Source organism: Cibotium barometz, chromosome 8, assembly GCF_041138505.1.
Source record: "Cibotium barometz isolate CiBa-2024 chromosome 8, ASM4113850v1, whole genome shotgun sequence".
NCBI classification, from domain to species: Eukaryota; Viridiplantae; Streptophyta; class Polypodiopsida; order Cyatheales; family Cibotiaceae; genus Cibotium; species Cibotium barometz.
The window spans coordinates 53,548,568-53,570,333 of NC_141053.1; the positions used below are offsets into that span (position 1 = coordinate 53,548,568).

The following is a 21,766-nucleotide window of genomic DNA, read 5'->3' on the forward strand; positions in this document are numbered from 1 at the left end:
GCTCTTACGAATTCCCCCCAGCCAGCGTATCTTCTTCTCTCTATCTCTGATTTTCGAGTGGCTCCACGCCGACACTTCCCTCTCTCTCACGACATTGCTCAAGGCTCTACACGAGTGCTCCTTGACATGCCTTTTACCTGGTGTAGCCCACATGTACGTTTGATCCGCACCAATAGGAGAGGGGGGGATGGTGAAAGATGTCCCTGTCTGTGTGGTCTCCATGGACCCCATGATGTAGTCCACTGTGCTTACCCCTGACCGTGGAAAGCATGTCAGTGCTCCTGAATCTTGCCACTGTCTCATCCCGTTATAAATAACGAGATGGTGTCGGGCTCCCAACTCAAGTAAGTGATGACCATATCTGGTGTTATCCGGCCCCATGTCCTCTGACACCCTGCAAGCTCCTGTGTCCTCCACCTCTAGTGTGTACATCACCTCGGGGTTCCCGAAATCATAAATGCCGCATTGTTGGCTCTGTGTCCGCGCATTGAAGTCCCCCATAAGGACTTTCCCCAGTTGGAGTAGTGTATGATCTCATCTGAAAGGGCTGCATATGGTGACTCTCCCAATGGCCCTGTGTCCTCCTCCTCCTCTCTACTCTCCTCCTCTGCTGTCATGGCGTATCTCAATCCTCTAGGAGAGAAGTAGCATAGAGCAATGTATAACACCTTGTCTGCCGAGTGCTGCAGTCTGATCCACATGTATCTAGCCTCGTGGTCACGTGCTACCACCTGTAGGCGCTCATGTAGCTCTCGCCTGAAGAGTAGCGCTATACCTCCAGATCCTCTCGATGTGCTCTGCCGTGTGGTCCCCCTGTGTGTAGACTCCCACGGATAACCCTCTACTTTGGGTAGCCCCCTCTCTGGGCTCTGGTGTGTCTTTGTAAGTAGTATGATGTCCCGTCCGTCCATGACCTCCTACATCCTCCCAGGATGTGTCCAAAGTGCTCCCTTGTAGTTCCAAACTGCTATGTGTATCTGTGAATTTGGATCCTCCATAGCCGATGTCCCATAGGCTGCCTGGCGCTAATCGGTGGCCTTGCCATCGATGATGACACGGCCATCGCGATAAAATGCTCTCTTGCCCTCTTTTCGGGCATGTAGGACTCTCGGCATGCATGTTTTCCTGTGTTCTATTTGCATCCTCGTAAGGTTGTCATCCAAATAGATGGGATCTCCCTGTAATCCTCGTAGAATCACCCTCTTCCTCATGAAGGTGGCCCTCTCCGTCTCTCCTGCAAACTGGAGGATGAGGGCTTGCTTGCGTGTTGAGTCTTTTCCGGCTCTCCATGCTTTGGTGAAGGGGAGAGGGTCCTCTTCCCTGTAGAGCTGAGCTTCGTGCATAGAAGCTTTCCATCTTTCTCGGGAGTGGAGTAGGGTGTCTCGGCTATACTTGTGATTCGAATGTTGAGGCGGCGGGCCTGCCTCATCTTCTCCTCTTCGATGATGGTGTGAATGATTTGGTGTTCTTCCCTTCTAGTCTCCTCCCTCACTTCTTTACGGATGTTCTTCTTCACCACTTCAACCCATCCTGATTGCTTGGCTTCGAGTTTCCCCTCCATGTCCTTTGTGATCTCCTTGGAGATCTCTTCTTTGATGGCCGTGAGAGTGTTGCCATTGATCTCCCCTTCTTCCTTCTTGGTGTTCTTGACGGCCACTAGTTCCACTTTCAATGCACTCACCTCCTCCTTGAGTGCCGTGTTCTCTTGTTCAAGTTCCGTGACCCGTACTTCGAGGGCCATGATGTGCCGGTGTAACTTGTTCTCCACCTCATTGAGGTTGGAGAGAGAAAGAAGAAAGAAAGAAAGATATATTAACGTCTACGAGAGGCCAAAGTCGGCCTATGAGACAAAAAATAATACAACTGTGTTCTTCCGGTCATCGGAAGAAAAGAAAGAAAAGAAAAAGTGTGCATGTGTCTGGATACAACTGTGAACCATCATGGATCGGTGGAGCCCATATACAAACAATATAATGGGGGGTGGAGAGAGAGAGAGAGAGAGAGAGAGAGAGAGAGAGAGAGGTCCTTAGAGGCATGCATGTCCACGCACACCCCAGGCTCGTACACATGCATGGGTGCACACACCCCCACACACACGTATGCACAGATGACATGGGACTTTCATGTTTTTGCCTTGTGATGTGATCTTTTTAGTTTCTGCGTGTGACACTTCTCTAAAGACCAATAAGGATGCTTTTAAGGCATTTATTGAGAAACTTTGAATCCAACAAAATTGCTGTCATCCCTTGCTGCCAGTCATTGCTGGGTTATTAGAGTAGTCATTGTACGTTCTCTCCAAGATGGGGGTTCTTTTTAATCTCATTTAGCAGTCCCAGACAGGACCTGGAGTCTCTCGTGAGGATTGACATTTGACAACATGACTGTCAGCCTGAGGAAACTTGTGTTGGTTTTGTGGTCACAGTCCCTCATTTAGTATTGTAGGTGGACATAGTTTTACAGTAGCATCGCATTATCAATTCAACAAAGATGTCGGCTTCTCTTTGTGACTACCCAAGTTTCCCACTATACTTGTGCTATTGTTTGGATCTACTAATCTCCTGGGTTAATTTGTAATTGGCAGATGAAAGAAAAAATGCCTTTGGTAACTATTTTACAAGCTCTTCCAACTGCACCCAAGGCAAGAGATTTTGTTGGAGCTCTAACAAGAAGGGCTGCGGAGACGGGTGTGCCAGCTCTCATTGCCGAAGTGAAGAAGGCTTCTCCCAGTAGAGGTGTCATTCAACCCAATTTTGATCCGGTATTCATTTGCATTATGATACATGTGAAGCTAAGTCGTTCTTTTCAATTGAAGCTGGTGAAGGAGGGCCAAATTTGAGTGAACAGGTCTTTGCTTCTTACTTTTTGATCTGCACAAATCGTGGTTATCTGAAATCTTGCTGGTGGTGGTTACTGTAGGTTCGCATTTCCCAAGCCTATGAACAAGGTGGGGCTGCCTGTCTTAGTGTATTGACCGACTCCAAATACTTTCAGGTATGCTGTAAATATCTATGGCAAACATGCTGCAATCCTTTCTAATTCAACCTCTGCTCTGCTGGTTCTAAGTTTGATTAAATGCTCGGCTTACAGGGAGACTTTGAGTACTTGAAAGCTGTTCGAACTGCTGGCGTTCAGGTGCTTTAGGTTGCAGCCAAATCCGGAAAAAAGCTGTTTTAGAATTATTTATGGTTTCATCTGACAAGAGTGCAATCTTTGTTTGGTGTATCATGCAGTGCCCTCTTCTATGCAAGGAGTTTATTATTGATGCTTGGCAGCTTTACTTTGCAAGATTGAATGGAGCAGATGCAGTTCTCTTGATCGCAGCAGTTTTGCCAGATCAAGATCTTCGATACATGACAAAAATATGCAAAAAGTTGGGAATGGAAGCACTTGTAGAGGTCTGTGGTAGTTTTCCTTAAACCTATGTGAATAATCAATGAGTTGGGTTTTACACCATGTATTATTTATATACATGAATAAAATTGTGAACCATATACAAGGTCAGACATACGAGCCATCGTTTAATCACAGAGTTTCTATACTCGTGATTTCGAGGTTGAAGCTTATCCACGAGCTAGGAATGTAGCTGGATCTATAGGCAACAAGCTATAAGCTTATCCACGAGCTAGGAATGTAGCTGGATCTATAGGCAACAAGCTATAAGCTTCAAAGTTGATATGAGTCTCTACCAAGATCTAGTTTGATATGTTTGACTATACTAAGGTGACCCATAGTGGCGTACAACTGTCAATGTTCATCACTGCATTTATCTACACTGCAACTATATAATAATTCATGTTGTCAACTTAGGGTTTGCATGGTGAACATTCCATCCATGTTCTCCAAGCATGCATGTTGCACTAGCCTGTTCATCTTTGCTAGCAGTGACTAAATGGCGAGGCAGCTTGAGTGTTCAGTCAATAAAAAGAGTGACTTGTGTAACCCATCGGGGGTGTTTAAGGAATTAACTTAACTATTTAAACACGAATTAAGATGAGATGACAATTTAATGAACCGTTCCAACATCCACATAACAACAATAATAAGATACCAGACATCACACAAGGCCAGAATGGGCTGACACCCCCCCCCCCACCCCCCCCCCCCCCCTTTTTGAAGTGCTGCAAAATCAGGTCCAAATGTGCCCCTAAATCTGCCCATATACTTGTTAGCGAGAATAAGCATGTCCATGATGCACATGACATCCCCTCCTATTGAACTTGGGAGCATTGGGGTGCTCCATACACTTTTGCTCCAATTCTGCTCTGATCCATCTGTGGACTTCGCTCCATGTCCACCGGATCTGCTATTTACATATAGCCTCATCCTTCTTCTCATTGGCTTTGGAGACTCTTCTGAAGCTCCTCAGAAATTTGTCAGAGTGATTTGAACCTCCTCCAAATTGGATTCGGAGAAATCCACCTCCTTGGGATATGTCGGGCTGATCTTGTCCACCTCCAAATTGGATTTGGAGACATTCACTTGCTGGCTCACTCGTTCGGTTTTGAGCTTGGATTCTGGTTCTGGCTTGGACAAAGGCACCTAAATGAAAACCCCTCCTTTGGCAATCCACAAAAATGAGTAAGCAAAGCTCTGATACCAATGTAACCCTTTTGGAGTGTTTAAGGAATTCGCTTGACTATTTAAACATGAATTAAGATGAGATGACAATTTAGTGAACGATTTAAACATCCACATCACAACAATAAAATAAACAATAATAAGAGACTGGACACCACACCGGGCAGAATGGGCTGACCCTCCCTTTGGTAATACTCATATTACAAAGAAGTATTTGTGGACAAGCCGGGGATGTCTGGGATCACCAGATTTCTAATGAAACATAAAAGTAACAAAACAAATAATACCCAGGAGGGGTGCTTAGGGAACACATTCCCAGTTTACTCTTCCTCTGTCACTATCCCTCCTCTCCCCAAGGAGTAGGAGACATGATATTCTGTGCCGAGGTACAAAATACCTGGTAAGGTTGATCTCCTTAGAGATCAACCACCTAATGCACCACACCCTCTCCTACCTCTTGCCTTGCAGAGATCTACACGTGCCCATGGCAAAGAGAGTGCTCCGGATGTGTGATTACTTTCCGACGTCTTCGAGAGCTTTCCACATTTTCCAGCTTTTGTTGAGGCTAGGGTGGCGGTCAATTGTAAAGGCAGCCCATGGGATCTTCACACCATCAAAACGCATCCAAGATGCCATGAGAGTAGTACAGAAGAAGCAAGAACTGTCATGTGAGCAATGTATGGCAGTTGTTCAGCAGCTGTATGGCTAAGTGCAGGTGACTGTACTACAGGGTGTAGCAAGGTGTACAATACGGCAGTAGTGCACAGGAAGATGTATGACATAGATGATGACATCAGCAGTATGACAGAGCTGATGTTAGCTGGTCGTTTTACAGTAGTACAGCAGCAGTGTGCAGGTGGTAGTACGACTAGCAGGCGTCGCAGCTGTATGGCCAGCAGATCGCGCAGATGTACAGCAGCAGATCGTACAACAGGTGTGTGATGGCATGTATGGCTGATGACGTCACCTGTACGGCTAGGTGCTTAGAGGCGCACAGATGGTGAGGTTGGCAATGGTTGTGACGAGGGAGCCAGTGTAGAGGTTCTATGCCCATAGTGCACATTAGCATCCAAATGTATATACGAGGTTCGCTTTTGGGAAAAAAAGCCAAGGTGTTCTTATTTTTTTTTAAACTTGTTTTTCTCCAGCTTTGCAAAATATGAAGTATTTGACTTAAAAATATTAAAAGGGGTGCCCACACTTTTATTTTATAAAAGGGGTGGCCTTTTAGAATACAGTGCCCGCCCACTATATATATAGTGTGAAATATTAGGCTTACAAGGTTTTGGCCTAAAACTAAGGGGTTTTCTATTCAAGGACAACTTGTTCTGTTGAAATTGATCATTTGGATAGTAGTAGTTGCCAAGGGTGTCAAGTTAGTGAGCCTATCTGAGGGATCCATAGGCGTCCACCATCGGGTGTGGATTTTGTTTTACAATTGCGCTACTATTTCTTCACGTTTGGTGTAGACACTCCGGCTTCCCACGATGGCAAGTGATCACTGTTATGTGGTGAATCTTGCTAAGGGTATAGACGTGGAAGTGTGGGATCAATCGAACTTTGCCCAGATTTAGGATTGTCGGGAGGCTTTGGACTTCCACCTCATGACAGGGTGGACTTGATCTTGGGAATGTCCCGGTTTTTTGATAGGAGCAAGATGATAATGTTAGATTATCAGTTTCATAGGCTCTCTTTTGTTCACGACAGTGAATTATATGTAATTAGGGGTGATGTCCCCCGTGGATTTTTTGATGTAAACTCGACTCAGGCTTCGGCCGAGGATATATATGAAATTTCTAAAGAGCAAACAAATTTTGGATGATATTTTTAAAGAGTTTCATGATGTAAGTAGATGATGAATGATTTATTTTGTCCATATCTAGGAAAGTAGATTGTTGTCTTCTTGGATGACATACTGAGATCATTGGAAGAGCACATACAACATCTTAGAGTTGTCTTGGAGATTCTCAAACTAGAGAAGTTATATACGAAGGAGTCAAAGTGACTTCTTTAAGCAGGAACACTTGTATCTGGGTCATGTCATCTTTGTTGATGGTGTGAGAATTGATCTAGATAAGGTTCGTAAGGCTCTCCCTCTGTGATCCCCTCCCTCTCAAGAGACCCTCTCTATGTCTACGCAGCTCCAACAAGTATAATCCGAGGCATCTCTTGTTAGACATTTACATTAATTTAGTCCGAGGCAATTAGGCCTAGACCGGACATTATTCGTGTGTGCACGGGCAAGGGCCTAGTGGGCCAAGGTCCGTAGCTCGGGGGTTAGCCAAGGAGCGCGGGAATGGGAGCTAAGAGAGCGTTTCTACCTTTTGCTTGATAAGGAGGTAAGAACATGCTCTAGGGGACTTCCATTTATAGAAGCTCATGGGCTATATTGGTTGGGAACATTTACATTAATTTAGTCCGAGGCAATTAGGCCTAGACCGGACATTATTCGTATGTGCACGGGCAAGGGCCTAGTGGGCCAAGGTCCGTAGCTCGGGGGTTAGCCAAGGAGCGCGGGAATGGGAGCTAAGAGAGCGTTTCTACCTTTTGCTTGATAAGGAGGTAAGAACATGCTCTAGGGGACTTCCATTTATAGAAGCTCATGGGCTATATTGGTTGGGAGGTGAGAAGCGCACACATGTCTTTTTTTTTGAGTCCTCTTACATTTGGTATCGGAGCGTCTGGTTACGAGCGTTGGAAAATAAGCGGTGAAAGAAAGCGGTGCAGTAGGTAGCGGTGCAGTAGGTTAAATTAAAAAAAAAAAGATGGGCTGCGCTGCGCCATAGCAAACGCTGCAATCAGCCGATTATACAAGAAGGGATCGCAGGGAATCCGCCAGCGGCCAGCGGTGTGCGCACGTCAACCCAGCCCACACGCTAGAGAGCGCTCTCTCTCTTTTGCTTTGAAAGAAAGAGGGCCACGCTTTGCATGTTAAACCCTTCGCCTTCTGCTGGTGTTTGCCTATGTGGGATTTTGTTCAAACAGTTCAAGCTCTCTCAGCGCCTCTGGAAAGTTGAGGATGGTGCAGACGTCTGGCGAAAGCTGCAGTCCGTCGTGAATGCTCAAAACTGGTGCCAAATATGCGTTTTTGACTCTTTAATGCTTCAAAAGGGTGTTCTAGTACATGTATAAAGTGCACAGGCAGTGTTTATGCGTGGATATGCGTGCATAGAGTGAATTGCACATCAATTTGTGGCTCTGCAATTTCTGTTTTTTTTGCATCAAAAAGGCAAATTTGGACTTGTTTCGCATCAAAATCACATGTTTTGAGCAAAATTGGGGCAATTGATGCATAGTTTTTGGGGTTATCATGCATTTTAAGCTGTTATGTTGGTAAATTGCATTCAAAGACAATAAAGTGCAGAAGTTACAAGTGCAATTAGTGTTTGTGTGACAGTTTGCTAGCTGTAAATATTTTGGTGCTTTTCCTATACTCTTTTCATCAAGTCATTAAAAAAAAAAAAAAAGAGAAAACATGGAAGGAGAATCCTCACAGCAACAGGTGCCTGATTCGACCATGCATGACGAGGATGAAACACTTGATGTGACTACTATGGTTGCTCGTATTGATTCTATGGAAAACACTATGCAATTAGTTCTTAATCAAATGAAAGAATTGACTGAAATGCGGGGAAAAGAATTAGAAAAGTCTATATCCATCCCTCTTGATGAGGAAATCAATCAAGGCGGTCTTGGAGAGCCAGGAACTTCGGCTAGAGTGCCTACTTTGGGGCGAGCCAAGTGGCAACTTAAAGATCTCAAACCGCCTAAATATAATGGCAATACAGCAGCTCGCACAGCAGATGCAGTGGAACAATGGCTTTCCAAGTGGGAGCAATGTTTTAGGCTGTGCCATATAAATGATGATGTGGCTAAGATTCAGCAAGCCACGTATAACCTCCTCGATGTGGCTCATCGATGGTGGAGGAAGATAGAAAAGGACAAAGCTGAGCCTGTTACCTGGAATGCCTTTAAAGTTATATTTTATAATAACTTTGTGCCACCTGATGAGCGCAGTCGAGCGCTTGATTTTTGGTTCTTTATGTCACAGAAGAACTATTCTGTTCAAGAATATGCGGATAGGTATCGGGAAGTTTTGCTAAAAGTGCCAGAGCATATTCCTGATTTCCTGCAAGTTCATAAATTTGTGTTGGGTCTTAAAGAAACTCTTCGGCCTCTAGTGCGCAAAGAGTGGTGCAAGTAGAGTGCTATGTTGCACTCGTGCTTTGTATTTTCCAACTTTTTAACAATAAAGAAATACCACAAGGGGCGCCGGACTTCGGGGCCAATGTGTTGTTGAGCGAGGGAGCGAGGATTCTGTGATTGTGTGTCTGAGTAAGTCCAAGCTATTTGTGAATGAATTACCGCTTTATGTGTCCGTAGACCGGTTTTATGGTTCCGTTGCCGGGACAGGGTCCTCTTTTCTGCAAGAGCCCGGACACGGATTGCATTGGGTGAACAAGAGACACACACAGAGAGGTACAGCTGATTACAGGTGAGAAAGATTACGAGATCTTTCTTTGGATACAGGATTCCTTTGAGGGCTCAGTAGACAGCATGGCAGATAAGGGAACAGGAAACCTCCCGGCAGAAGAGAGTTCCTCTTCTACCCGCCGACACCGTAGAGAGATGACAGGTGCCAGAGGTGTCAGCATCTGAGCGGACACAACCATTGTCACAGCCAGCCATGTTAGTAGAAGAACAGGAACAAGAGGATTTATTTCATGCGCAGCTCCTGAGCATGGTTGGTACCTTTGAACAACTGGTGAAGAATCCCAGGATGAAGAGATATTTGCAGTCAAGGACAGGGGATTCCCAGGCTGAATCATCTCAGCATGCAGTCGAGAGGGCACAGGAACAAGTCCCAAGGATGCCACAGCATGTAGAGCAGACACCAGCAGTGGCAGCTGATCCAGTGCAGCATGTTACACAGGCACAGGATCAGGCAGTTAATGGTCAGGGCAGTAATGCACAAATGGTTCTGCCGACCATTCCTCCTTTGGTTGCTGCCCAACCTGGTTATTTTGGTGGTGGGTCTATTTTCCAGGCCATGGCTAGACCGCCCATAGCTTTGCCAGGTTTGATGCCAAGAGGGTCACCAGGACTGATGCCTACAGAATTTGTGAACCCTCTTTATGCCAACATTAGTGTGCAGCCTGGACTTCAGACACATTTCAGTCCAGTTTTGATGCCTGCAGCACCTGTTAATGTGGCTGAATTTTCTCAGCCTAGTGGACAAAGGGCAGCAAGGACTGGTGCAGAGAAAGTGCAGAAGGATTTACCATTCTTACAGCCACCAGTCTATGATTACTTGACCCCCAAGAGCAGTAAGCAAAAGGATTACAAAGAAGGTGGTCAAGCAGTCAAGTTTGAGACTTTCAGTGGGATGCAAGACAAATTGAAAGCGTTGACTTTCATTCAGCAGTTTGATGCAGCATTCACTGGAGGCAACTTCACAGAGTCTTCTAAGGTGCGGAAGGCTGCTACTTTCTTGAAAGCTAACGCATTGCAGTGGTGGACCTCACTGTTGATGCAAGGACAGGCACCTGCTACATGGGTCCAATTCAAGCAGCAGTTCTCTTTTGCATGGCTGACAAACACTTTTGAAGTGGATGTAATGACAGCATGGCACAAACTGGATGCAGCTAATTGTGCAAATCTGGAAGAGTACAATAAGAAGTTTTGGGATGCACTCTTGCCAGTAACTTCTTACAGGACAGTGCCATTGTCAGAGCAAATAGAGAAGTATTGCTGTGGTTTGCCCAAAGAGATCAGGGATTACTGTATTAAGACCAATGTTTCCAACATGACTCAACTAATTGAGAATGCAAACATGGCTAATGCACTGCTTCAGGGAGGTTCAGGTGGTTTCAAGAGCACAGTGAAGAAGGAACCTCAAGGCAAAGGACAGAAGAGGCCACTGTATGGCAAGTCATTTGAAGAGAGAAAGGCATTGATGCAAGCTGGGAAATGTTTCATCTGTGAACAGAAAGGGCATATGGCTGCAAAATGTCCACAACAGCCAGCAAAAGATGCGGAGGATAAACAACGGCCACCCAAGAAGAAGACAATGCCGAGTGTAGGATTGATACCTGACATGGTTGGTGACCAGCCATGTGATGATGCGACAGAATTGTGCAGAGCATGGGGTAAAATCAGAGATGCTACAGTGCTGATTTTCTTTGACCCTGGTGCTCGAACCAACTTTATTTCACCGACATTGGCAGCCAAGTTGGAAATTCGTGCTGAAGAGATGGGACCAGTTGGACAGGCTGATTTGGCATGCCCTGGGCATTCAGTTCCTGTCACTCCTATACTTGGCAAACTTCGCATGCATATACAGAGTTATGTCGACACAGAGGAGTTTCTTATCATGCCCTTGGAAGGATGTGATGTCCTATTGGGAATTCCATGGTGTCATAGGAAACATGCAGTGTTGGATGCTTTCAACAGGAAAATCACAATTGTACATAGGGACAAGACTCATGTTCTGGATGTGAAGCTGAAAGGAGAGTCTGTCCCAGTTATTTCTGCTTTTTGAACCTGAATTTTGAATGACCTGTACATTTGTATTATATGTTTGGCAATGTACAGTTTTGACATTTGTTGTCAATGACTTAATCAATGAATGAACTTTCAGTGCTTTGAAGTTGTATCTGTTACACTTCAATGAATGATTATACGTGTTGTGACACTAATAGTGCGGGACACGTGCTATCGCCCTGTGTTGCATCCGGAAACATGTATTTGAAAGGCTTGAACATGCGATGACACAAATGGTAGTGGGGAATCCCTGTCATCGCCCCGTGTCATCTGTTCGCAAGGAGATACATGCAATGACACTAATCACCTGGGGAATCTTGTGATCGTCCTGTGTCATCCATTTGCATGTGGACTTGCAATCGAGGTCGCTTGCTTCTTTCAAGAGGGGCGTATGTCACCAGGAGGTGAAACTTTTTGCAGTTGTTTTCTTTATTTACATTTCTTTATAAATATATATATATATTTTTCTTTTCTTTCTCTTTGGTTGCTGTTGTTTTCCCCCCGTATCTCTTGGAAGGGCTTGGGCCGTTGCAATGTCAGAATGGGTCAGCCAGTGGGACTTTGGACCAGTGGTGGTTGGCTAAGCCTGAGAACTGCACTGAAAGATGAATGACAGTGTCCAGGACATGGCTACTGAATGAGGGCATAGGCCGGTTTACACTAGTAAGTGGCCGCCACCGAAATGTGAATGTATCTTGAATTCTAAGCAAATTCTGAAGTGACCATAGTGGTCAAAGATGGTCAGGAGACCAGAAGGAATGCAGATGACATCATCCCTAAAATCTAGGGAACTGCTATTTTTGGCAGTGTCAAAATTGAAAAGTCTTCGCGTCAGTTTGTGCAGAATGTCAAGGGGACCAAAAGCTGGCAAAGGACTGTTGTGAGAGTGTGAACCAGTCAGGAGATTTTTAGCTTGGAAGATTGCATGTGGAAAAGGCTTAAAAATGTGCCAAGTGTCAAATTTATGTGCATTTTCCACACTGGGAAGGGGGAAGCGTGGGATTTTGGGCTGAATGAGGCTCATTTGCAGCCATTATGGTGGATTGTTGCAGGTTAAGAGCTATTGTGGTGCACTCCCTTGCCCTGCAACTCATGTATTGAGGGTTGAGCTTGCTCCCCACAGCCTCTCTCTCTCTCTCTCTTTCTCTTGCAGACTATGGTAATGCTCTCATCAGATAAAATCAGGTACAGTTGTGTGAATTTCATGCTTATATGCAAAGGCTAGTTGCCTCCTTGAACAGGAACCGGTGTAGTTAGTTCCTACACCAAAGCAGGGACGGAAGAGGGTAATAACCTCTTCAATACAACGCTGTTTCAGCACTATGTAGGTGCTGTTTTTGGGCTGTTATGTTGCCCGGTTGATGCCAGAATGCAGTAGGACTTTGCTAAAGTCTTCCAGGACAGTACAAGGGTTAATTTGGGCTGAAAACAGAGCTGAAAACAGGTCTGTGCAGAAAATTACAGCAAGCTGAATTGTGATGTTTTGGACTCCATTGGGTAGTCTGATGCCTATGGAAGTGAGCCTGTCAGTTGGGACTCATTCTGAGATGTTATGGAACAGTTTTAGTGCAGTTATGTTGGCAAATTTCTCCCAGAATTTGTAAAACTCAGCTGGTGCAAGTAGAGTGCTCTGTTGCACTCGTGCTTTGTATTTTCCAACTTTTTAACAATAAAGAAATACCGCAAGGGGCGCCGGACTTTGGGGCCAATGTGTTGTTGAGCGAGGGAGCGAGGATTCTGTGATTGTGTGTCTGAGTAAGTCCAGGTTATTTGTGAATGAATTACCGCTTTATGTGTCCATAGACCGGTTTTAACAGCACCTTAAATGTGGTCTGTTCCCCTTCCAAAGTACTGTACAGCAGTACTAAGTGCTCACCAATGATGTACCAAACCTGTACCGGCAAGTACAGCAGCTGAAATTGAACCTTTTGCTCACTCAAATCAATGTGCAGCCATGCCAAAACTTGTACAAAACTGTACCAAATCTGTACCAGCAGGTACAGTAGCAATAAATGCTCTCCTGGCTGTCCAAAAGAGTGAAAATCAGACTTTTACAGTCCCGAACACTGCATACAACAGTCCCGAACAGAAATTGGGCAAAAGCCCCTTGACTGCAAGCTGATTTTTGAGGATTCAAGGCATAAAAGTCTTGCCTGCTGCTTTGCCAAGCTTAACAAGCATAAAATCTTGAAAAGCCCCTTGATTTAAGATCAATTGCTGATCATACATGGTACATTGACGCACATGAAGGCATCCAGAGTCTTCACAGTGCTTCCCCCCGGCCACATATACATCCAATACATGAAAGCCCCTTGATTTACAGGCACATTGAGTGCCTGACGGGCATCAACACGTTACCCAAAGCATCAAATGCGAGTGCCTGCATGCAAATCAATCCAATCGGCACAAAAGCCCCTTGATTTGCACTGCAATTTGGTGCAATTTTGCCCGAATGTGCGATTTCTCACATCATACAGCATGTATGAATGCCCAATTGCACAAATACATCAAAAGCCCCAAATTTTGACATCCAATTTCCTGCAAATTGATCCTGATTGTGACCAATGTCACCCAATTTTGCCAATTTTGCTCAAAAATTGAGCAATTCGGCACCTGACCTGCTCAATTGATGATTGTACCTGCTCAATTGCAACTTGGACATGCAAATTCCAAAAAATTGAAACAAGTACCTCGGGTAATTTTCTGATTTGCAGGAAAAGGGGAGACGTCGAATTTGCTCTGATGAGGTGCTGCTGCAGAAATCTGATGCTGTTGTTGCTGAAAATCTGTGCAGATGAACTGCAGCTAGTTGGAGCTTCTATACACAGAAGCGTAAGTGCGTAGCTCTCCGAGTTCGTGCTGCTCTTCTTGGGCGTGGCTATGAGAGGCGCCGTGGCTACCACCGCCAATCCCCTCTACAAGCCGGCGGAGATTCATCGTCAGGTGCAGTCCGCCAAGGCCCGCCTCATCGTCACGCAGGCGGCCTATGTCGTGAAGCTGGCAGAAGAGTGTGAACAGCACATCCGCATTCTCGCTATCGACAATACAGTAGAAGGATTCGAACACGTCTCCGTCCTGCTGGAAGCGGACGAGAAGGATTTCCCTGACGTGGTGATCGACGCCGACGACGTGGTGGCTCTACCGTATTCCTCCGGCACCACTGGGCTGCCCAAGGGTGTGATGCTCACTCACAAGAGCTTGATCACCAGCGTGGCGCAGCAGGTGCGCCGCTGCTTTTCTTCTTCGCTCGCCTGCCTCCCCTTCGCGCTACGGGTACTCGCTCGTAGGCGTGTTTGTTGCCGCCGACTCAACCTTGCCGTGTTTGAGTGCTTTGGTCACGCCTAGTAGCCAGCTGACTAGCGACCAACGTTGCCTTCGACTGATTTGCTACCTGCTGTGCAGCGCTTTGCTGCACTGCACATCAGCTGACACTTGCAACACCCAAGCTAGCCAACAGCAAGTGCCACCGGTTTCACCTCTGTAGCCTTCGCTTCACACACCTCCAGTGCAGGGCAGCAAAAATTGACGGCTCTAGGGAGAGTATCAAGATAGCTCTAATACCAGTTGAATGGGAGAGTTAATTAGGGTTAGAGTTAATTAGGGTTAGAGTTTCATGTGGGAGACATACACAGAGAAGCAAGGGAGAGAGAGAGAGAGAGTTGTGGGGATAAGTCAACTCATGAGAATGAGTGTGTGACTCCCCTATCACACATGTATATTGCACTAGTACACATAGTGCACTTAGTACATTAAAAGTACTAAGTGTACTATGTACTATAACTTATGGGCTTGTACACACTATAAGGGTGGGCATAATGCCTTTACCCCAACATAGAGCACAGACCTCACAAGCTAGTTCAGCCCAGCTCAGGATCATCAACTTCTTCTAGCCCTAGCATGCTATACCTACTCCATTAGTAGATCGGGCACTTCATCAGACTAGGACAATGTCCAGGAGCATAGGGGTCACTCTTACCGCAAGCCACAGTGCTCCGAGTTGTGAGACGACCCGGCTCCTTGGACCACGGCCACCACCTGTCCATCGGGCCGAGATCGATATGATTCTTACACATGACCGATGCACGATGAAGGCCTCTTCTTTTCAGCCTCTCTTCACTATTCAAATCTTGCAGCCACCCTCTCCTGCCCGATGATGGATCTCCTCGATGGACCCCTCCCCTCCATGATAGAGAATGCATTACGATCATTCTTGTAAACTTTATAGCATACTCCCCTTTTTGTTTTGTGTATTTACTAGCACGTAGCTTCAGTTACTAGGTTTCTAGTGTTAATTTTGTTTTAGTTTTCCGTGATGATGATATTCCATGGATACTTGTAATCATCTTTTGTCTCATAGGTCCATCGGGCCTTTTGTAAGACGGGCTGGCTGGCTGTTGTGCCCAACACATGCACCAATGGTTGGGACTAGTGTTGGGCACAATATGAACACATTTTATGGGACTAGTGTTGGGCACAAAATGAACACATTTTATGACATTTACTAGCACTTAGCTTTAGTTACTAGGTTTCTAGTGTTAATTTTGTTTTAGTTTTCCGTGATGATGATATTCCATGGATACTTGTAATCATCTTTTGTCTCATAGGTCCATCGGGCCTTTTGTAAGACGGGCTGGCTGGCTGTTGTGCCCAACACATGCACCAATGGTTGGGACTAGTGTTAAGCACAATATGAACACATTTTATGACATTTTCAATAACTTTTTATGGCTTGAAAAGGGCTGGCCGACTTGAATAGACTTGCAATCGAAATCCCTATGTAAAGGCAAGTCAAGGGTCGTTCAAGAGCATTTAGATATAGGGATTGCACAGCGAAGGCCAAGGCCAAGAGAGCCAAGACTAAGGGCTTGTAACCACGACATTTGGATCAACAAAGTACACCTGTGAGGGCAAAAGGACCAAAGGACCAGATGTGCGAGAGATCAAAGCAAATCAACATAGCATGACATGGATGAATGAGTATATGAATAATGGTGAATGTAATCCAGTATAAGAGGGCCTTTGATGTGAGGTACTGATGAAGTAGACTGGCGAAGAAGCAGAGACGAAGCCGAAGCAAGAGGCTTAGTTGATGACGAAGACTCCCGTCGAAGACAACGGTGGCACTCCGAGTGATGTAGAAGGCTGTATGCTGCAAACACAGGACTGAGAAAACGCAAATCTGCTGCTGATGATGGTGAAGCAGGGTATGCTGTGGGAGGAGACTGGCTGCTGTATGGTGTGGATGATGACGGAGCACCGCGCAGAGCTGGTACAGCAGGGGCAGCGCTGATGATAGATGATGAACTGCAGGAGCAAGCGGCAAACTGCAGGATGGTGTTGATCCTATGGAGTGGAGCGCCTGATGCTGAATGGCGTGAAGCAGGGCGCTGCCGGATCAGTGATGAAACTCAATGATGATGAATGTTGTGATGATCATCTGCTGCTGCAGAACGCTGCTGAACGCAGCTTGATGAAGATGATGTGTGTTCAACCGGGCGGCTGCAGTGACGTGCTGCAGTGGTAGAGCGACAGCTGCTTGATTGCATTGGATGCGTTGGTTGATGTGTGTTGGTTGAGCCGATAATGAGCACGATGGAGGAGGGGCACATTTATATAGTGCTGCCCCCCCAAAAAGGGCAGGTCATCTGGCCTTGTCGGCCAGCCCATCCGACCAGGAGAAAAGGCCTTTTTAGGCCTTTGAAAGGTAAATAATGAGGGCCTTCTTGGGCCGTTATGGAGAATCTATTTGGGCCCTCCCTTGGCAGCCCTTTTGGGCCTGATAGTCACACACATGGTTGCCAGGTGTTTCATGAACGTTTCAGAAACGTTTCATACATTTTCCAGAAGTTTCAAAAACGTTTCATACAAAAAGGGGGGGACAAGCCTCAAAATTTATATACAGGTTTATAATATGTTAAAAATATGTTGCTTTCCTTGCAAAACAATATTAAACATGCATCATTTACACATTAAAACATGTTTACAAGCTAAAACTAAAGAATCTTGGTGACCGAGTTACAGTGGGCACCCAACTGAGTCATTGACCAATTGGCATAAATAAACTGGCAACATCAAGAATCAAGATCTGGATTTCATCATCAATAATGGCAACTACTCAATAATGGCACTCAAAGTGATTACAAAATGTTTGAATCTTGAGCTGATACAAAAAAAGTAAACTGAAGTCTAAAATACACAAAGTAAAGCATGTTGAAGATTGATAGATCCAATCATGCATGAATGATGACAAATAGTAAACTAGAGGAGCTGATTTGTGCAAGGCAGGAGCTCCTTCAATCAGTTTCCAGTCGCCTGTAGACGTTTTTTCGAAAAACGTGCTCTCTGTGTGAGGATTATGTTGTTAATCTCTCATATTGTGTACTAATTACTACTTAAGTACTTAACTTAGAGAACAAGAACCTTCAGGAGAACACTTGAGAGAAGATTGAATTGACTTGAATTAAATTGAGTACAATAGGTCTCTTATATAGGAGATGAAGAGACACATTTGAAGAGGCATGTCCTTTGACGAAAGGACATGACCATAGACGAAAGGATACAACTTTAGGCTAAGGGATGTGTCTATTCGATGTAGAGGCACAACCATTCATCAAGGGATACAACCATTCGTCAAAGGGATGTGGCTATTCGATGAAGAGGTACATCCTTTGGCGAAGAGTCGCAACCAATCGAGGGTAGGGGTTCCCTTGGCTGGTTACTCTTTGCATGTGCAACAGGAATCAGCAATGAAGAGGGTATCTGATACATATACACGTCACAATCGTGACATTCCCTCCCATTTAAAATAAAACCCATGTGTCAAATGATAGACATCCGTTTGTTAAAGAACTCCTGAAGAAGATTAGGGTACTGCTGCTTTTCTTCATCTGTTTGCCAAGTGGAATCAGACTCATCCAAATCCATCCACTTCACAAGAAATTATGTAGTCAACTTTCTTCTTGTTTCCTTCTGTCGCACGTCAAGAATTACTTCTGGAACAAGGATAATATGGTCATCTTCAATTTCTGGTACATATGAAGATAAGTCTGGAATGGGCGAATCTCCTTGAACATACTGTTTGAGCCAAGAAATGTGAAAAGTCGGATGAACCTTCCCCCATGAAGGTGGAGGTTCCAACTTGTAACTGACAACTGAATTTTTCTTAAGAATCTTGAAAGCCACATAGAAGGGAGGTCGCAGCTTTGGAAAAACTGACTTCATTGTTTTGTAGCGGTGAGGTGCCACATATAACAAGACCAAATCTCCTTCTTGAAAATCTGCATGTCGACGATGCTTGTTGGCTTGTTTTTGATATTTTTGTTGCACGAACAATGACGCCACATCTGGGGCTGAAGCAGCTTTCTTGCAAGGAATGAAATGCGCCATTTTGGAAAATCGATCAACCACCACAAGAATCTGAGCATTGCCTTTGGATGAACGAGGCAAAGTGGTAATAAAATCCATACTGATACTTTCCCATCTCTCATTGGGAACTGGCAACGGTTGAAGTAACCCTTGAGGAAGTTGTCGAGAGGCTTTCATTATCTGACATGAATGACAAGCTTTGACAAATTTGATAACATCTTGCTGCATCTGAGGCCAGAAGTATGTAGTAGACAAAAGCCGATATGTCTTGTTGATACCAAGATGAGCAGCATAAGGAACTTCATGATGCTCTTGAATGAGAATCTTCCGCAATGAAGTATTATGAGGCACACAAATGCGATCAGAAAAGAACAGCAACTCATCCATGATGGTGTAGGTTGCAAACATGTTCATTTTTGCAGGACTGGAATTAGAAGATTTGAGAGCATGGAACGCATCTCCAAAATCTCTATCAGTCAAATACTCATTTTTGAAACAAGCAGGGATTTCCATTTGTAGATCTGTGATGGCAAAATTAGTGGCTCGAGGCATGCGGCTCAAAGCATCTGCAACCACATTCTGAAGACCAGGAACATACTGGATAATCATGTGGAAATTAGCCAAGAATTCAACCCATCGGCCTTGTCGAGAGTTCATAAGAGGTTGAGTGAAAATGTACGTCAGAGATTGATGATCTGTACGTACAACTGAATCTGCTCCAAGAAGATAATGTCTCCAAGTCCGATAAGCATGCATGATTGCCAAAAACTCCTTATCATACACAGGATACCTGCTTTGAATGGCTGAAAACTTCCTGCTGTCAAAAGCAATGACACGATGCCATTAAGCATCACGGTATTGACAACTTCAGAAACGCGAACAGAACAAGCTATTTGTTTGTTTTTGTCTTTCACAGGAGGCGGGTCATGATCAGCATGGTGGCAATTGTCCATCTGAGAATTGCGCCGAGTGTTGGAGGGTTTAGGGCGCTGAGGACATTCATACCACCGGTGATCGCCAGAACAAATTGTACAGAGGCCTAGACGACTAGGTTGGGATGAAGTGGCAGTCGATAAAGAGGTTTGCTGTCGTGAAGAGGTTTCTCGCTTGAAGTTGCGCCGATCATTGCTGCGACGGTCCTGTCGGGACCGATCTCGGTTTCTGCTGCTGCCAGAGGATTCGGTCTGAGAGGATCCTGCGTTTGGCGCGGGAGCTTGCCCGGAGAAGCGCGACCGGAAGGACTGTTGTTCAGAATATGGTCGCCGAGAGTTGGGTTGTCCAGGATTGGGACGCTGGGGTTGGCTAGTCCATTGGGTCGATTCCGCTTGTAAGAACGGGCGCCGGAGGAAAAGTTTCTGGGAGGACGCCTGTAATCACTAATGCGCTCGACATACGAGATTGCTTCATCCAGGGTGGCAGGATTGTACTTATGGACTTCGTCTTGGATCGTGGGTTCAAGCCCGTCAATGAAGCTGTGAAGTTGGTCAGAGGGGCTGAGTGTCGCTATCTCGAGAGCCAGTTTTTGAAACTGTGAGATGTACGCGGCCACGGAGCCAGTTTGGCTCAGGAGGCGGAGAGAGGACCTGGCATGAAAGTTTGCATTGGCAGGCTCAAAAGCCTTGCGAAAAGCACGCCGGAATTTATCCCACGTCGGAGTAGACTTGCCATCTGAAATCCTGCGTCGCCACCAAAGGAAGGCGGTATCTTTCAAGAGGGTACTGGCCAATGCCACCTTTTTTGATTTCGGGCAATTCAGTATTTGAGAAATAAAACTCCATCTTGTAGAGCCAGTGATCGATTAACCGCTTATCGCGGCGGCCATTGTAGGGCTCAGGTAACTTGATATCCATCTTTCTTGTCTGTGCTGTGGTCATTAATTTATACAAAAGTTTGAGTTCAACATTGTCTACCTCGGCGGTCGGATCGGGAGGAGTTGAGGGATCGTCTTGTTGGCCCACCGACGATGATGATGATGATGTTGTAGAACGCGAACGACGCGCTCGCTGTGACTACCTGGATCCCTCCCGCTGGTGTTGGTGCCGTTGTTGCATGTCTTCCATTTGTGATCGCATTGATGCCATACCGTCGAAAAGGGCCCGTTGCAAGTCTTCCATCTGTTGTTGAAGAGTGGTCATCTGCAAGGCCTCCATCTGAGGATCGGCGGGTGGCACATTGTCGTGCGAAGTCGACATCTCGAGAACTCAGAGAGAGTACTGAGGTGAAGCAGGAAAGGTCCACCCAAAAGGGATCGTCCTCGGAGGTTACTTCGTCTGCTTCCACTTCTTCATTTGGTTTTGCCAAAGAGCTGGGCACCGGAGATAATGGAGTATAATCGGAGACGAAGATCTCGCAGTAGAATGTCAGAGGAGTGCGCGTGGAGGAGATATTGCGGAGGCCATCCACACTCCACTCTGGAAGAAAGTGTGCCAACTGAGGGTACCGTGACAGAAAGTACTCGAAATGAGTAAGTTGCAGTGGCTCGCAGGTGAGGAAGATAGTCCAGATCGCCCAAGTGTCGAGTTCGGTTACATGCGGGCTGCTGACATGTATGCGGTAGACCTGTGAGGCCGAGGCTACTGAGATAGGAGAGTGCGGGAGACTTGGAATCCACCCAGCATCGGCGGAAAGTGGCACCGGTTCCGGAGTGGGCGCACGAGGAGGGCTGTGTTCGGGAAGAAGAGCCTCGGGGATCTCATCGATGTAACTCAGGTAGGAGATGTGCATGTCGGGCTCCTCCGGAAAATTGTCCATGAAGCATGCACGTAGATGGCGAGAGCGCACACACAGTGTGGCGTGGGCAGAGCCGGGAGAGGGGATGCAGGCGAACGTGTAGTTGGCGGCATCCTGACAGCTGGGGGGAGGATGGTCGCCGAATCACCAACGGAAAAGGGGGCGCTTGACACGCGAACGGAAGGGGGGGGGGTTCGGTTCACACTAGCGCACGTCCTTTCTTCTTTATAAGTAGAGACCCAAGTGCCAATGTTATTGAGTTTTTTTTTAAAAAAAATGGTGTAAAGGTGACGGGGCCTGGATCATGTAGCCGACCGGAGCAAAGGTGCGCCGCTTCGAAAAGGCGCCGCCAGCTACTATGCGAAGAGGGGGAGGGCGGTCGATATTCGGCGGCGAGGGGCTCATGGTCGGCAGCTGCACAAAGCGAGCAAGGGCTCACGGCCTGCAGCGAACGAAGCGAGGAGGGGGGGGGGGGTGTTCCATACTCAGCAGAGAGGGGAGGGGTTTCTTGCCATGCAGCGAACAACTACCACCACCGCCGGCAGCAGGG

At 46.0% G+C, this 21,766-nt stretch overlaps 2 protein-coding genes across 2 annotated transcripts in view; both read left to right on the plus strand.

Moving 5' to 3' along the window:
- Positions 1–21,766, plus strand: part of LOC147636403 (Aldolase-type TIM barrel family protein) — a 78,669-nt gene that overhangs the window by 21,163 nt on the left and 35,740 nt on the right. Inside the window, exons 3-6 of the mRNA XM_086801848.1 lie at positions 2,582–2,758; positions 2,917–2,991; positions 3,088–3,132; positions 3,231–3,395. Coding sequence (XP_086657974.1) covers positions 2,582–2,758; positions 2,917–2,991; positions 3,088–3,132; positions 3,231–3,395 — 462 coding nt within the window. The remainder of the gene's footprint in view (positions 1–2,581; positions 2,759–2,916; positions 2,992–3,087; positions 3,133–3,230; positions 3,396–21,766) is intronic.
- LOC147636404 (uncharacterized) lies at positions 9,266–13,919 on the plus strand. Its single transcript, XM_086802025.1, has 2 exons — positions 9,266–10,678; positions 13,836–13,919. The coding sequence occupies exons 1-2, from the start codon at positions 9,266–9,268 to the stop codon at positions 13,917–13,919; spliced, it is 1,497 nt and encodes a 498-aa protein (XP_086658151.1).